The following is an 18,584-nucleotide window of genomic DNA, read 5'->3' on the forward strand; positions in this document are numbered from 1 at the left end:
ATTCAAATAATATTTTTTATAGAACATTAATTATCTTCAAGCGAAGACGAGTGAGTTTAATTACTTTATTTGAATGTTTATTCTTAATTATTATCAAACGTGGTATATTACACTGATATTTGGTGGTATTTACAAAATTATACACACAAAAAATATTTAAATCAATTAACAGATTGATATAAGGCAACAAAATAACACAACAAAAAATAATTAAAAAATATATTTATAAAGCGAAAAGTTTAAAAGCACAATGCAATTTATAGCGCTATCATTGAATGCTTGTTAAGTAGGTAATATAACAATATGTAAGCGTTAAATAAAATATATAAGTAAATAATAATAGTATGCTATGTCTAGTGGTAACTTTTTACGATAAATATATAGAAGCTCTTACTCCTCGCATCTAAACATAACCTAAATGTTGCTCTGACACAGGCTTATTTAAAGAGAGGGAGTCTCGTTCAACTTGTATTTCCTCTTCCTTGCCAAATTTATCCAATTCATCTAACTTTAGAGTTGGGAGGGAGAGGTTTTTCACTTTATCAAGAGATCTTTCAGAGACTGAAGGAAGAGTTCGAGATTCACTGTGCCTAATGAGATTGTTAGCGGGTTTATTATTGCATTTACAGTTTGGTATTAGGCAAATCTTTTTCGAAGATTTATCCAATATGGGTTTAGGCATTTCCTTTTGGAGACGTGCCTTCCATTCGGGTACTTCATTGGTCTTTCTAGAATCGTCTTGGAAGAACATGGACGCTGGTCTAAATTGTTCCGTAACGGGAACAACCGAAGTCGGTCTTTGCATATTCGGTAATGGTGAATTTTTAGACGTTTCTAGAACACTGTAAGGTCTGAAAGATTGGACGCCATTGCTCTTATTAAAGATTTGGGACAGTTCCGGACTGATGCTGGAGTTTTGCAGTCTCGGATTCATTTTAGATCTGTGGTAGAGCTGCTGCCTCTCATCATATTGGTTACTCATAGGCCTATTTCTGTTTGGGTATGGTTTAGGCGTGCTATACATATTATTCGGCATGCATGGGATCGTTTCAGAATAGTAGTAAGGGACAACACGATTTCTGTTAGCGTCATACACGTCATGGCGATTGGTGAGTTTAGTGTTAGAGTTTGATGAAGACATGTTTATGCGAGCTGGTTTTTGGGGGGATGGTGGATAATAGCTGATAGGGTACGATATGGGATAAAAGGCGGGGTAAGGGGATGGTGGCTGAGGAAAGTATATGTCCGACACCATTTCAACGTGCTACACCGCCGCAAGACAGAACAGAAAGAAATTGGTTAATATGCCTTGTACATAAATATACTTGGAGATATATGGCTGCGTCACGTTACATCACATACTTTTAATTATCAAAAAATGTACTCATATTACTTTATGTCGAATCCATATATCTTTATGAGGTTATACAGAGAGCATATAATTATAAAGTATATACCAAATGCACCCAACACCTTGACCAAGCAAATACCTTGAGCATAACTGCATTTACGTTTAATTTGAAATATTAATTATCTTAAAGCATATACATATATTGGTTGACAGTTAAATAATATTCATAATACATTTATGAATTATCGACATTGACAGATACAAAAAGAACGAACGACTGGATTAACCAAATATATATAAATATATTTTTTATATATGATAAACATTATCAAGCTGACCTTGGTCTCCGAAACCCATAGCTGCTGCTGTTGAGTCCTCTGTATGAGGTCACAGAGCTTGTTGAACCACGTGTTCTGGTTGGCCTCGCTGAGTGTGATGGTGTGCGTGAACACGTGTCCCCACACGCGCTCCATGTGTTGACATTGCTCGAGGAGCTTCTTAGATGATTTGTGGGCTGATCTTGAATTATATAATTTATTTATTAAAAAAAATATATATTAAATCAATTTGAGACACACCATGATTCAAAAATAAAATGTGTTAATTTATTATAAAAATAAATATATTTCATTAGTTTAGCAGTTTTCAATTGATTAACTGATCCTTTGTGACGTCAGAAGCGGAAAATTAAGATTCCCTATTTTATTTACAGATTTGTAATTTTTTAAGCTCAGAGAAATATTCTGTATTAGGATTTGCTTATATTATATGATTTGCTTCTTATGGCAATACTGTTGTATTCCGGTTTGATGTTTGACCAGTGTTACTACACACACAAGGGACATAACGTATTCGTTTCCAAGGTTGGTTTTGCGGTCTTGCATTGCTATTAGCCATTGTGTCTATGGGCGGTGGAAACTAATACATCAGGTGACCCTGTGGAGTTTGCCAGTATCCATACCTATAATAAGGCTTAAGTAAATTGATTCAAAACTAGTTACTTACTTGGGCAAGCCGCTTCTAAGTTGTTTAATGATATGTTTGCTGTCTGCCTTCATAAATATAACTATAGGGTAAAACTGAGCATAGTTAAGCCTGTCCACGGCGTTAGGTGTGATATCCAGTAAGGCGTGTTTCCCTCGCTCCATGATGCTTCTGATGCTGGATAAGCGAATGATACCCGTGGACTTGGTTTTACTGTCCTCAAGAGTGCTGTCCATTTCTGGAATTGTATTTATTGTAAGTCACACAAAAAATTGTATTTATTTATGTCCACAATGTATCAAATTTTGTTTAAACGATTGTTTACTATTTTACTACTAATATGTTGTCCAAAAATGATGGAATGTTTAATTAGTTACTGCTGAGTTTCAGCAAATAGGTGTCTCAAGTAAAATATATTTTGATACTTTATTTCGTTACTTTAGCGGTATATTATCCTTTTTACCAGAAATACTGGCCAAGAAGATTAGTGGCAATTTTAAGGAAAACGAAGTTATGAACATCGTCGCAACGGTCGGCACTCACTGGGCGAGGAGAAGTTGTCGGGGCTGTCGGCCAGCAGGCGCTCGCGCGCCAGGTCGGCCACGGCGCCCAGCACGATGACGGGCCGCACGAAGCCGGGCTGCTTCAGCACCACGCGCTCGTACGCCGGGAACTTGCTGATGCTGTCCGACAGCACCACCTCGTCCCAGTGCTCCTGGAACCACACGAGCACGAGTTCGGAGTTCAGTTACGGCTGTTTGTGATACTTCGGAAAATAACCAAAGTAATCTTTCCTATTCTTTGAGAAACCGATGTAATAAAATATACATAGTTAAATGAGAATTAAAAAGAGTTTATTTGTTATCTTTCAATGAAGCACCATTGTTGGAAACTTAGAAATTGAGTTTTCAATTAAATTTGTTTAGCTTATATAATTTATATGATACATAAAGCTACGCCTGACGACTTCATATTTCCAATATTACCAAGTCGAGACTGAAATTTTCCATTAGCATCGCTTTCCTTTAAAACTGAAGAATATTGATTTCGAAAAGTAAACTTAAAAAACAACTCCACTTTAAAGTAACTATACTTTTTAATACATTCAAAAATTAAATAATTATATTATAATATTGATTTTAATTTTAAATATCATATATGTCTTCTTTAGATAATAAAAGAAATATTACATTAATAGTAGTAAGAATAGTTAAAAAAAATCTAAGGTATGTACATACAACTCGTCTTGAATGTTAGGCGACACGTTGTAAATATGTACTGCTACTCAGTACATATTTACAACGTGTCACTAATAGTACCTAAAGCAAAAAAATATAGTTAATTATACCTTTCCTAAGCTCTTGCTGCGTCGATGCGTCGAACGTCTCCTTCTAAAGAAATTATGTTTAACGTCATTTCCAGACATCTCCTTCTTGGTAGCGTTGAACTGGGCCGTCGCTAGTTCTTCAGCGCGAGCTTTGTTTGGTATTGTGCCTTTTTGAACCTCTTGGTTGTTACGACCTAAACCGAGATTTTTAAATTAGTTTTTAACTGTTAGTTACTTTATCCTTTTTTTGGAAATAGTGGGGAATGATACATATATAATAGGTCACTTGTGTATTAAATATATATGTAACATAGTTCGTTTTCAAGGTAAAATAAATGAAAATGTGGTTGTGGTTGAAAATTTTAAATTTGGCCATTATATGAAATTTGCCGCGAAGTCGGTTTAGCTCACCTATCCGGTACACGTGCCAAGCACCGACAGTCCCGTTGTGAAGAGTATCGAGCACGTGGAACACGTCTCCGCAGCGGAACGACATCTCGCCCTCCGTGGGTTCCGTGTAGTGGAAGTGTGTCTTGATGTGAAACGAGTCACCGGCTGGAATATCGGGTATTATTTAAAAAAAAATTTAAGTGATAACTTCTTATGGGAGGGTAAAACGTTACGTAACGCGTTACGGCGCCCGTCTTCCCTTTCTCTTACGCATGCGGCAACGGAGGCTCCTCCACTCACACCCACAGCCGTATTTCGGACAGACGTTTTTTTTAAATTATCACTTCTGTCGGGTAACCCGAGACGCACACGTATCTTTTTGTCTGGTTGATATGTTTCTTCAAATATATTACTCACGCATCTGTCCGCTGGCTACTGCGTTATACTCGTCGGGCGAGTGCTGTACTATCAGGTCTATTCTTTCTTGTAAACTTAGCAGGAACAGAACTGCCTCCTCCCGTGTTACCCCTTTCATTTCCATGTCGTTGACCTGAAGAAAAAAAAGATGTGGATTAAATCAATTGTTATATCATACTACTATATCTTTTAATAGACCAATTTTTTTTTTTAAATTGGACTAGACACAATTTTAAATCAATACGATGAGAAATCAGTATTGGTCGTTGTGGAAATTTCGCAAATTTCCCTGTGAATTCAGATACATTTTTAACGTTCTAGATAGTTCTTGAAATCCAATATTTTTCTTTAAATTTTATTTAATAAAGACTAGAACCTTGAGAATTTTATCTGCTGGCTGGAGTCCCTGTAGCGCAGCGGGGCTGGTCGGTTGAACTCCAGATACAAAAACGCCAGATCGATTTCCACCACACAATCTGAGTCCCACTGAACCTTCCTTTTGGAAACTTATTAATCTTGGTTCGCTCCTAAAATAAAAAAAAAATTAATGTATAATAGTGTTCTGCCCGTGGTCGAAATTCGACTATAATTCAGAAAAACATATATGATTTCGCATGTTTAAAACCTTTTTTTTCTACTCACATTTCTAAATTTATTTATTAGACTGAGGATCTTTTACACAGAAGTAAAAGGTCTGAACTGTTTTGTCAAAGCAAAATATATATGTATATAGACACTAAAATGCAACATAGAATTAATTTCGTTGAGGCGACAAATACTCACGGCGGCTTGTTCCTCTGATTGGTCATACCATCTTCTTCGTACAATTGCCTTCGGCTGCTATAGTAATCTGTAAATTAAAATGGACAACTTCGAATGATTGTCTCAATAGAGTGTATGAAAAATCATAACGATCGATTAAAAGCAAAATACATAATAACATATAATATTCATTATGCTCATTCATTTATGTGTTAATTCCCATGTGTAACAATTATTACTGTATATTATTCTTTTCCAGTCATCCTATCCTAGAACATATTACTTTTTATTTTTATTAACTGAATGTTGCCATTGCTCATACCATCATTTCTCGGTGGAGGTGGTCGCGGTGGCTGCTCATCGAGAGGCCCCCGCCGGTTGTCTGCACCACGCACTGGTGCCGCCACGTACAGATTCTGTCCGCTGCTGGAGTACGGAGAGGACATCGTATCCCCACTGCTTGGATATGTCGTGTGAGGCGTCGCTTCTGAAAATGTAAGGGCAATTTTATTATGGAGATTACCTCGACTCACGAGTGATGTAAGAACTATCCACATAATATGAAGGTTCCCTAAGTGTAATTTATAAGTTGTTATTATGAAAACAAATAGCAATTAAGTCAAGAGCTACGCCGTGCCCTACGTAACGTTTTTCTTGTTTAAAATATCTTTCAATGATTTTGAGATTCAAGTGATTTGGCCATGTTCAAATAGGGTGTGTTAAATCTCGTAAAAATCCTATTTCAGTGCTAGAAACGGACTGTGTCGACTCCGATTAGGAATAGGAAAAGCGGAAAGCGATTACGTAACAATAGTATTAAATAGCATTTTGTCGTTGAGTAAGTCGCCTATCTATGTAAAATAACATATGTGTGTAAATTATGTAAAATACAGGGCTCAGGCCACTAATTAAAGTGTCAATCGTAAAAATATTATAAGAATCTTAATACATTTCTGCATTTAAAACACATACCTAAACTACTATAATTATTCTGGTAATTTCCATTCGTGACTGTCTCCTCTCTAATAAGTTCTCTTGTAATGACCAAGTTAAGTCGATCTTTGCAAGACTCCACGAGTTTCTTGGCTTCTTTCAAGGTCATTGCGTCCGTCACTGCGGTGTTATTGATACGAGATATGACGTCTCCCTCGCAAAGACCCTGTCCGGCTTGGTTTAGTTGCTCTCTCGCCCGCATCGTTAATTCTTTTACATAGATCTTACATCCTAGGACTATTCCAAAATCTGAAACAATTAATTCGTTTTAATTAATCGAATATTTCTATTCGTAAATCAAGGGCTTCAATAATTAATAAAATATTTCAAGATGAATAAAAAATACCAAACGGAGCTATTTTACCTAAATAAAATTTACGTTTCTGGTACCAACCTTCTTTTTTCCCATTTCTCGTGAGAGCTAGTTTGATGGTGGTAGGTGCTGTCGGTGGCGGTGCCGGTGCTCGTCTCCTTACCACCAGCGATACCGTCGCACCAGACTCTCGTAGTACCTGGACAGCTCGTGCATATTCTACGTTTTCGAGAGGTACTCCGTTGACAGATACTATTCTGTCATTTACCCTGTAAAACAAATTTTGTCATAGTTAAAGGGCATTAATATTGGGATAAACCTGCGATCAAACATGTTATTTAGATTTAAATTTCTTTGTAAACTTTCCTGTTTAACTGTCATAAACGGAAACAATTAACTCAGCTGAACAATCTGAGCCGTTTGAAAAGCCTTCTAAATTACAACATAGTAATTACTTATAAATAATTACATTATAATATTACTATTTTTTATAAAAAAAAATGTTTTACATATAATAATAAATACATACTGTAGTTTGTCTTCCGCTGGACCCCCTCTCAAGACATCGGAGACAGCGATGGAAGGATCACCGCTCGCGAAGTGCGGATTGTCTCTGCCCCCAGAGACGGCGATGCCAAACCCGTAACCAGGGACTCTGTTAAGTCGAACTCTATGCGTTTCCCAACCGGAGTTACGTTCCGCTGTCTGGAAAGAACATTGTATCTTTAATAAAGAAGATAATAATCCACCTTATTAAATAATCATGTGACATCAACATCAAATTTTACTTTAAACTGTATAATGTTATAATTATTATAAAGAATTTCGCAACTCCGAATGAGTTTCGAAATTATTCTCACAGCTCAACAGGTGAGATTTAAATGTTTAAGCTTTAATTATGTTTAATATTTCTACCTACGTGTTTACTACTAGTTTATTACTAGGTATTTATCTAGCAAAATAATACTACGCACAGAATTGTGTGATATTTAATGCGTCTATGATTTAAAATCACTGTTACGAATATTAAATATATGTAAATGTATAACTAATGTTCATAATAGTAGTAATTCTTTATGGAACACCTATATGTTTTTGATTAGACTATGTGTGATTAAGACCCATGCTGGCACACTGGCCTAAACCCACGCCGCACGTTGGGGACGCCTTGTCGACAATGGTTAAATCTAAAGCCGTAGATAAGCCGACCCAAAAGGTTTCTTAAAAATCTTTTTTGGGGGTAGATGTGATTGCTATAATACTACTTGCACCTGGATGCTTGTTGTGTTTATGACAAGGCTACATACTGCCCTTATAATAATAAATACTCATACAGAGTATTTAGTTATAGGAGACTACACTTAATGTAATAACAATACAGTCATATATTTTTAACGGGAAAAACTATAAATAGAATTGTTATTTTTTTAAAACAGAGCGAATGTCCCGGAGTAATGGTGCAGATTGCACTACAGAAAGTCGTCCATACGCGTCAAAGGTTTTCGAGGACATTGTAATTAGAACTAGAGGAGAATGACATTCACAGTGAATCAAAGTGAGCTGCAGAAACAAAGAAACAAGTTGTGTATACAAAGGGCCGCATGCATTTTTAATTTTATCTTCTCGTCTTACAGCGGAATAACTGTGATACCTTTAGAGATAAATTCGTGTAAGTATTTTTAATAAATGTTAAGTAACAGCCTGTATAATGTTTCACTGCTGGACTACATTTGAGGTTTGGATGTTGCGGGTTGATGAAAAAATTTTGTAAACGGGGAATTATATATAATTATAAATAATTATAAAAAATTATATATAATTATATATAATTATAAAAGGAATTATATTTAAATATATAATTATTTGTAAATAGGTACCTATCCACCTAAGGCTCTATCCACAATTTTTTTTGTATCGTTAAGACTTATAACTATTCTGAAATGTTTATTATGTGTGCAGCAATGTTATTGTGTGAGAATGGACTTCGTATCAAACTAGTGAGATGTTGAAAACCTAAACTGAACCTAACCTGTAGTAAAATTGTGTACGAGGTGTAATTCAGGACCATTGGATTTCCTCTTCCTTATCAAAAGAATACGAATTACGGATAGTAAGATATACGTAAAAATATAGCACGTACTATTTAAAAAAAGAATCTAAATTAGATGTACGAAAAATGTGTCGTTTTTTGTTAATAATAATTTAGTATCAGATATCACATCTTTCGGACAACTTAAATAGCCGTCCTCTATACATCCGCTATGTATTGTACAAAAAATCCCTTTGTATCATAGCCGGGCTATATCATCGATTGCACAACCTCTCGTAATCTGGTTAGAAATCCAATTACACCTAACTATGCAATGTATTAGTAAATATACACGAACAATGTAGAACAAATAGTTCGATATATTATTTTAGTTAACACCTGATATTTTAACCTTTTTGGGTCATTCCAGAATGGTTCTTACAATATTATCTGTAATACCACCAAGTAACAAGATTTGCTTGTAAGTTTTTAACGGATTCTTCTTTGTAGAAATATCTTTTGACGAAATCAGTGAAAAATCTTATCCAAGTGATTGATCGTTTCATTTAATAAGATACAATTTAACTATTGAATTAGATATATATCTTAATTTTGATTGAATGAACGAGATCATATCATAGTAATGCCTCGGCAAATAACGAAGGGATAAGTCATAGTTCCACTTAAACCGATAAGAAATCCATCAAAATTCTCCACATCAACAGTCCATTGTCGTGTCTAGTGAATGTATTACATGACTAATACTATGAAACTTTAATCAAGATTTACTTTGAATAGATACTAAAAGCAAGACAGTACTGGTGATGGCGGAGGCGTTTCTTTTAGGACAATGTGTCTTTGAATATGGCTTCAAAGCTGGAGAATATAAAATCAAACAGAAATTACACGCTATAGCTAGCTAGAGTCTTATCAGTGTTGGATTTCAAATTACAGTTAGTTTATCAGGTTAACATCTACAGCATCAAATTTTTGGAGACATGTTATTTATAAATTATCCGCAGCCCTCAAATTTAACTAAGATGAATATATAATACTACATAACTTACAATTATGTAATTCTCATAAACGTTTACATAATTATAATATTTCTTATTATGTAATATTATATTTTTTTAGTTTTGTAACAACAATAACATAGACGGCGATTCGATCCAACCTATCGACAATTTGTTAATGTGCTTTTGTGGGTATATATTTAAATTTTAATTTGCATAATATGTAGACAATAATGTGAGCAATTCTTTATCATATCATTGCGTGTTTGATGTATTCTGTACACGTCGAATGCGCTGGTAACTGTTAGCTGTATGTTACTATATACCTCACGTATAATAATTATTATATTGGGTCATTTGCAGAGCAAACCAAACCAATTAATTTTATTATGATTATTATTAGAATGACTGATCAGTGGATTAACTTAAACATTATTAGGAGTAAGAATTTGAATTTAGTAGCTAGTTTCATAGGTATAAAATTTTCAAATTCAGATTAACTCTGTTTCCAAACTTGTCAATTTTCATTGGCACAATTCATTGTTATGAGCTCCGATTGATAAGTCTCTCATACTTAGCTTGTTATGGAAGATACGCTATTGTCTTTATGCTTAACATAGAGCTCTTTAATTTAAGAATTCAATAATAAGTTTACGAAATGTGACTCCGTCTCTGCAAAATTAAATCTACTTTCATCCAAATTCGAAAATTCAGAAAGGGGCAATTCATATTTGTTTTTTTAATGCAAGTGAAAATACACACAAAGGAACTTATACATAAGTACAGATTTAACATTTAGAATTGAGATTGTTATCTATTTTCCGGTAATAGATATTATAATATAGAAAGGTCTTTGTGGAACCTTTCTAAGATTTCCGGGCGTTGAGTTTAAAACCCACGTTGTGTATTGAATAGTTATTAGAAACTTCCGATTGTTAATTTAATTAAACAACAATTTTAGAACCAGTCCTTTAATGTAAGCTGTGAAACGCAACGAAACGATTCAAAAATATCAATTCCACGTATTCATTGTTGAAAAGCTGCTAGTTGAGTTAAAAAATACTTCAAGAAGAAACGGGAATATTTAATAATAGAAACTTACTTTATATAATTTCTTATAAATATCAGATTTACTTAATACGTACATATATAAAATAAATCAATTATTCACTTTTCAAATGCTGTCATTAAAGCTGTCATGATCTCATGATATTAAGTTACTCTTAATTCTACAATTTCCTCTTGTTGAGCAATATTTACCTACATTCTTTGGTAGACCTTCTAAAACCAGTCACCTAGCATTGATGACCTAAAATTATTCTCATGGTCAGATATAGTATGAATAGTAAAGTGATATAAATTGCAATTTACTATCGATAACAATTTAGTAAAGACTTAATTTTCAATAAAGGATATAATTTTCGATATATAAATTATTTATTATAGCTTAAAAAACCCCTTCATACTTAGATATTATCTACATATCCTACCTAAGTATACTAGCCGATTAGAACGGTTTTAGTCGCGTTAAACGTTTCTGATTTACCGCTAAGGACCGTAGTATAATGGGAAATAAACTTCCACAAGAATTGGGACATCAAATTGATTTTCTATTTTCAAACCTGTGAGTGATATTTCCCGTCATTAGCGCGTTCAATATCTGTTCGACTTTATATTAGTACATATCCATGTAGTATTTAAGGAAAAGTAAAGTAAGATCCTGCAAATTTTCGTCTTCTCGGCTTAGACCTCCTTTTGAGAAGAAGTTTCGGAAATTTTGTTTACCACCCACTGACAAGGCTGAATTTATCTATACCGTGTAAAAAAAATATTTAAAAAAAAAAATAAACTACTCAGCTTCATTCTTTTCATTCTCAAACACGAATAACAATGAGACTTTTATAGATATTCGTTAATTAATAAGCAAGTGTACATAATACTATTAAAAACAGAACGAACGAAGATTTAAGACTAACTGACGAGTTAAGACTTGCATTATTTACCCTACTGTCTATTAATTATGGCCGTAAACCCCATCGTCATCAACGTAATAAATGCAGAAGCCATAGCAACATGGACAGATTAGATTAGCTTGAGAATGGACACGGAATCGTTTGGTGACGATGAAATTCGATTAGTTACAGAAGTATAGAAGTATTTTATTTTAATACATTTCAGGTTGACATTCATAAACACTGACAAAATAAATATACACTTCTTACAATTTAACTGCACTGATTGTTGCAGATGTCTTCTGCCTTAAATTATACCAACTTGCTCGCGCACCATTCAAACCATAACAAAAAATGCAATACCTATATAGATTTGTTAATTATCAATAGATAGATATATAGATGGGTACCATCTAGACAGGTATACTCAGCTACCTAATAAAAGTAAATATTGATCAATAGTAAAGCTGTTCAAGAGATTGCGATTGGTATTTTAAATAACATTTTTAATCTTCTAATACACATTTATACCTAGACATACTAACAGTATCTACGTCATAATTAGTGCCAAGTTTATTTTTGTTATTGTATTGGTAGGACTGGCTAAGTGGCCACCTGATGGTATGTGCTCACCACCGCCCATAGACATTAGCTCAGCAAGAAATATTTAAATATTCCTTACATCGCCAATGCACCACCAACCTTGGGAGCTAAGATGTTATGTCCTTTGTGTCTGTAGCTACACTGGCTCACTAACCCTTCAAACCGGAACACAATAATACTAAGTATTATTGTTTGGCGGTAGAATATGTGATGAGTGGGTGATACCTACCTAGAAGGGCTTGCACAAAGCCCTAACACCAAGTATTCGTCTTCAAAAACAAACATCTAGAATTTTCATTTACAGTTTATATTTAACAGTTGGTTCTCCATATGCTTAGTATAGACTATTTGATCTTTATTGTAGGAATTACATATAACTTTTCCTGAAATATTTTCTTCTAATAATTAGGAAAATCTTCCATTACTTACTTTGAAATAAATGATATATTTTGTTTATAAATAATTGTCTAGGCGCTTGTAAAACTGCTTAATAGAGTTATGATTGAACAAGAAAAACGTATTTTTTACTTAAAAAGATCAAAGTCTACCTGTATTTTTTTTAAAGATTGAAGTCGAACGTATACATTATGAATCTCATAACTTCTCCTACGCAGATTTAATCATATTTACTTATGCAACGAAAACCTTGTTCAGAAACTACTTTGGTTACTTTGAATATTCACATAAAAACCATCTTCACAAATGCACTTGGTTCGTAAATGTACAGAAAAAAATATTTTTATAAATACATTGGAACTAGAGCTTTTTGGGCCACGTTCTCTAATAATATGTATATACATTTTAAATTAATAATTAAGTACACGAATATTTTATGGGAATGTTTTATACATTATTAAAGTTGGCAACTCTTATGTAGACTTACAACTGTGTACAAATGTTGCCAACAAGCTGAACTATAAACCAAGTAAAAATGAAAAATGCGAAAAGAACAATTCGCCATCAATATAACAACTGAATGATGAAATCGGATTTTAAAATATATAATAATAATTATGAATACCTACTATGTACGCTTTGTGCCTTATTGGCATGAGGTTAGCTGGGGCAAGGTTATTTTGCAAATTACTTGATGGAAATACAAAGGAAATTCCCAGGCCACTCGAGTTTGGATGGAATGGATTCTGAAGACTGCACGTCTACAGAAGATATCCTAGAATATCCTTGATAATACAGTCAAATAAAAAAATCTACCCATAAATGACCCACTGCTAAGCAAAGTCCAATCTCTTAATAAGGTGTAGAGTTTATTCCTGTTCCACTGGTGCCACACATGTATATAATTATATCCAGCACATGCTAGTTTTACTCAGGATGTTCTCCTTTACCACCAAAAATAATATGTAATTAAAAAAACAAATTAAGTACACTTAAAGTCTTGCTTAAATAGGTGATTTTCCGAATTTCAACCCTTTGGTTCAATCATTGGTTGAGATCTTTCTATTCTATATACAGCACCAGTATTTTATTTGGTGTCAGGAATTTGAACAAGCTCGTCTGAGTAGGTACCACCCACACGTCAGATAGATCTTATACTTAGTATTGTTTGACATAACATCTTAGTTTCCAAGGTTGTTGGCGCATTGCCGATGTAAGGAATGATTAATATTTCTTACAGCGCCAGTACACATGGGCGATGTGACCATCGGGTGTTCCATTTGACCGCTATATACTACAAAATCATTAATAAATCTCAGCTCTTAAGATAATATAGTTATTTTTATTTGATAACTATTAAACGGCTTAAGGAAATATAAAAACAAGTTTTTGTCATTGTTTTGACTTATCTACCTACGTTAATATTACTTGATTAGCCGGAAGTTAGAGATATATAGAAGCAGTTTACCTTTTCACGAACTAATACATTAGATTAAGTCTCCGTAGTTATTTATAAACGTAATTGTAGATGTATTACTATTTCTACACAAACACACACACACACAGTTATACAGGGTTCTTGGTAATTCGACGTATTCCCGTTAGATGATAGGGGTGACTATTTGCGATAATTTTAACCTCCATATGCATGATGCAAAATTGAATCATTTTTGAGTTATCGCGTTTTTTAGATTTTTTTCAAAAAAGATGCATCTTCTAAATCCTCATTAAGCATGAATCTACAGAAAGCAACTCTTCTTTCAACATCCTCTTCGTAAATAACGTGCACAGGATTAAAATGATAATACAAAATATCTTAATTGTAACTTAGCTATTGAACTGTTTATGTATCGAAATTTTATTTTAAATTTGTATTAAGTAAGTAAGTTAAGTAAATAAGTAAGTTTTTTTACATTGGTTATTATTTTAAATCAATTTTGTGGGCATTTTAAAGAGCGACCTTTAGTACGAATTCGGTCATGTTCGAATAAGAATTTCCACCAGCGTCCTTTCTGATCATTTTATTTCGGTTGCTTTGAAATAAATTCCTAGTTTTTATACATTTTCGGAAACCTAAGTAAACGATTATGTTTTTAAAATAATCTGCAGATCAAGTTTTATAATGATTTTTTTTTGTTTATCAGGCATATTTGATGGAAAAAATAAAAAAAAAATTGAAATAATATCGTTTTCCGTCTCGCATTTTTAAATTTGGACCGATAATTATTGTTTAAATATTGAAAAATATCCAGTGTTTAATCGTTTTTATAAATCAGAAGAAAAAAGTAGATTTTAATCGAAACTTTTTTTTTTAATAAATATAAGTTGCAATTTTGACTTATTTTGAAAAAATCTAAAAAACGGGATAACTCAAAAATGGTTCACTTTTGAATCATGGATATGGGGGTTAAAATTATCGCAAATAGTCACCCCTATCACCTCCTAACGGGAATACGTCGAATTACCAATAACCCTGTATATATATTTTATATAGTTACAAGTATGACACAAATATAAATCTACGATTTATTTTGTCAACAAAATAAATATCAAATTAACAACAAATAAAAGTAATTCGCATCATCGTGCGAAGTATTTCGAACATACAAATCTATATTTATTAATCTGACCATAACGGCTCAAGTAGCAGTCTGTCTTAAAAATCTGTCCGAATCTACAACTATTAAAATAAATAAAAAAATATTAAATATATTTCGAACCTGCAATTTTTCCAATCCAAGATTATCCAACTTCATCTTAAAATAAAGTTTACTCATCGAAAAACTGCCAGTTTCACTAATCACATCACAAATTCTTGATTTCTCTTGAATTTTCACTAAATCGCAATATTAAAAATAGGCGTAACGTTGGTAATTACAAGTTTATGAATTATTTTCATAGTCTTCGTAAAAAGAGGTTAATATTAAATAGCAACTTTTTTAAATATTATAATGGTATGCCGAAGGTTCTATCGTAGGCGTCCAGCGATGACGCTGCGTCGCGCCATATGAGATTACACTACCTACTACCTTGTGCTTGTTTAAAGTTCGAAGGCAGTAACATTATATCACTAAGTTCAAACTACCATGAATCGTATTAATTTTCTCGACTGAAACACGTTTATTTAACTTGGTCGGTTGAAACATGTGCTACTATAGTAAGCACCATTGATGTTAACACCGTTTTATTTGTCCCCAAATTAGCAGAAACGAAATTCTGTAGCATATCAGTAATGAGAGCGTTGCATTCTCTTTTTACGTAGTTTATACCTTTTTAAAAAAACCTTTACTTTTTTTATTCCAATTTCTTTGTATATTTTCATTGAACAAAACTATACATTTTTATATGTAATTAAATAAAACTATTTACGCGTTGAAAACCGCTATTTAACCAAATTGGAACCACCTGCCACCGAATACTTAGAAAGCCTTAAGCAAATTCCAACTATTTCACAAAGCTGTCGCGTACGCAGTAAACATTGTACGGCATCATTATTCAACCTGCAATCTTATATGCTACGAATAATTTGCTTACACGACTCGTATAACAGTCCCTATTACCGATACATAAGGTTTTAATTACAGTGTAAATAGTTTCCACGCCCGCAAAGGCTTTGGTGGGTTACTTTACAGACAATGGACATTCTATACCTTGCGATATTTAGTTAACAGATAAACACGGCTTTTTGGCCTTAATACCTTATACAATAAGGGAATTATTTCCTTGCCATTGCAAGCTGATAGTCAAAATTATGATGCGACACGCAATGTCACCGTCGAATATTGAATTAATAGGATTTGCTTCGAGACATCTATATAGTAAAATAAACCAGTATAGAATTTGTAACCGTTTGGTATCAAGCCCAATATTACTTAGACATACATAATACACAAGATATATAATAAAATTTAAATCATCAATTATTCAGTCCTAATTGTTATGCTATGTTTTAAAGCTTAGCTCTATTATTCCGAATGAAAAAAACACAACACCCTTGTCATCAACTGTACTTACAAGGCGGACAGCATTTTTTTTTTTTGTATAAATCATTTTACTAATAAAAGAAAGAACATAGGGTGGGTTGAAAGTCAAAATAACAAAAGTAATAAGATTTTCTTTTATTTCTAAAAAAATATTTCAAATACAGTATTTTGAGTCTTACATAATAACAGATAAGTATGACATATTCAACAAGAGAAAAGGTAAATTAATTTTGCATTTCAGTAAGAATACCTTATACTAATTATTGTATTGTAGTCATATATTTGAAAAAAATATGCAACAAAATAATACTTAAAATAAACAGTATTTGCTAAATTTTTTTTATTAATTACTAAGTACAGTACTAATTATTTGAGTACAGTAGACATTATAAAGGTAGTCTGTCATTTCTTTTCCAAATTATTGTAATGAAGAGGTTGGTAATTTAAAGCTATTGTTTTAAAAAAATAGCCACATTAATACAGAAAATAATTATGTCATAATTTAATATGTAACAAAACAAAATGCTAAGTACATTTTATTGGTTAATGGAAAATCACTAACTAAATATTTAAACAGGTATTTGCCAATAAAGTATTAGACATAGTAAAATGCAACAGCAATCAGTTTAAAATTGTAAATTCTAATATCACATGATAGTACATTTGATATAACAGATTATTTTTTAAAACAAACATATTGTATACAAACAGATAATTGAGTTATTGTCTTATTTAGTTGGATAACCCGTTAGGGATGAAATATTTGTGCCTTTAAAATCCATAATATCTTCTGGATTAGTTTTCAATTTCTCTATTAGTGAACTTCTTTCAAACCGAATCATATTTGAGTAATCTTCTCTTAACTGTCTAATTTTCTCAATTATACTTCTTCTATCTCTTGACATAATTGAAGGATTCTTTAGAAGCTCTGTTAGTTCTTGAATACTATCCGGTAGATTATCATAATCACAATTATGATGTTCTATTGTTACGTTAGGATATATTTCAGGGAAATGTCGCATTTGATTTTTTAATCTCTTTACACAAATATGATTTTGTAAACTATGGCTTTCATCATACAGTTCTCTGCCGTTATCATCAAAAACTATCTTCCTATTTAATGCACAACTACATTCATCATCCTCATCGGTATCATGTTTTCTTTTTCCTTCATTAGTTGTTTTATTGTCTAAATTTAATAAATGTCCATATTTTGACTCAATATTCATAAGCACTGTTTTGCATTTTTCGTAAACACTTTTCAACTCTTTTAAATCACTTTTAGAGATTTCAGTTATGTTTACATTTTTGTCGTCAGAAGACGATGATTGCTGTGTTTTGCGCTTATGTTTTTTAACCGGTTTCTCGAATTTTTCAACATTTTCAATATTATGTTCTTCACTAGAGCTTTCAAGACCTTTATCTAGGATTTCTCGCACGTGGTTTTTAACAACAATGTACTTTTTTGATTCTTTATTCTGCATTTGTACCGTGGACTTGGACGACCCTTCTGAATCAACTTGTATTACCATTGCGAGACTTCACTGTATTTAATTCTTTATTCTTGTCGTAAAAAGTGTAGATTGTGTATTTTCTTACCATTTATAGCGAGTGGTTTAAATAATGAATAAGTTACTTTATTTTAAAATACACCAAGATAAAAACACGTGCAATTGTATCTTATGACAATTGACAGTGACAATCAAAATCGAACACTAAACAAAAATAACTAGTGCTGCACCAAATTTAGAACTGATTCACATTTACTTCATCCTCATCGAATAAAGTAAGTATAATTTTTTCAGGTTATATTAATAAGTTCTTTCGTTATTGAAAAAATAATCACTTTTCACAAAAATAATTCATGTTTAATAATACCTATCATTTAATAATATTTTTGTTCCTATTAAGATTTTATTCCGATAATTTACATTCGTCTCTATATAAAGGCGAGGTACCAACTGCGTAATATTAACACAAGATGGCCGCCAATGCCAAGCGTTCGGATACTCGCTCGATAGTTGTGAAGACAATATCTTATTTGTATAGAAAATATGAAATAAATTGA

General features: G+C 32.7%; 1 protein-coding gene across 15 annotated transcripts in view; it reads right to left on the reverse strand.

The window, feature by feature from the left end:
- The window catches only part of LOC113403750 (tight junction protein ZO-3-like), a 109,531-nt gene that overhangs the window by 12,690 nt on the left and 78,257 nt on the right, over positions 1-18,584 (reverse strand). For 14 of the 15 annotated variants that reach the window (XR_010309485.1, XM_064218101.1, XM_064218100.1 and 11 more), the window contains 12 exons: positions 7,067-7,242; positions 6,619-6,806; positions 6,204-6,473; positions 5,554-5,718; positions 5,253-5,319; positions 4,846-4,996; positions 4,470-4,602; positions 4,074-4,217; positions 3,684-3,856; positions 2,879-3,050; positions 2,357-2,573; positions 1,690-1,870 (listed from right to left, as the gene is read on the reverse strand). Coding sequence is in view for 14 of the 15 variants with exons in the window: in XM_064218101.1 (XP_064074171.1) it covers positions 1,690-1,870; positions 2,357-2,573; positions 2,879-3,050; positions 3,684-3,856; positions 4,074-4,217; positions 4,470-4,602; positions 4,846-4,996; positions 5,253-5,319; positions 5,554-5,718; positions 6,204-6,473; positions 6,619-6,806; positions 7,067-7,242 (2,037 nt within the window). In the remaining variant the exon portion in view is untranslated. Of the gene's footprint in view, positions 1-1,689; positions 1,871-2,356; positions 2,574-2,878; positions 3,051-3,683; positions 3,857-4,073; positions 4,218-4,469; positions 4,603-4,845; positions 4,997-5,252; positions 5,320-5,553; positions 5,719-6,203; positions 6,474-6,618; positions 6,807-7,066; positions 7,243-15,253; positions 15,781-18,584 lie in introns of those variants that run through there. The other variant, XM_064218105.1, reaches the window with a different exon arrangement.

This window comes from Vanessa tameamea, chromosome 20 (assembly GCF_037043105.1).
Source record: "Vanessa tameamea isolate UH-Manoa-2023 chromosome 20, ilVanTame1 primary haplotype, whole genome shotgun sequence".
Classification (NCBI taxonomy): domain Eukaryota; kingdom Metazoa; phylum Arthropoda; class Insecta; order Lepidoptera; family Nymphalidae; genus Vanessa; species Vanessa tameamea.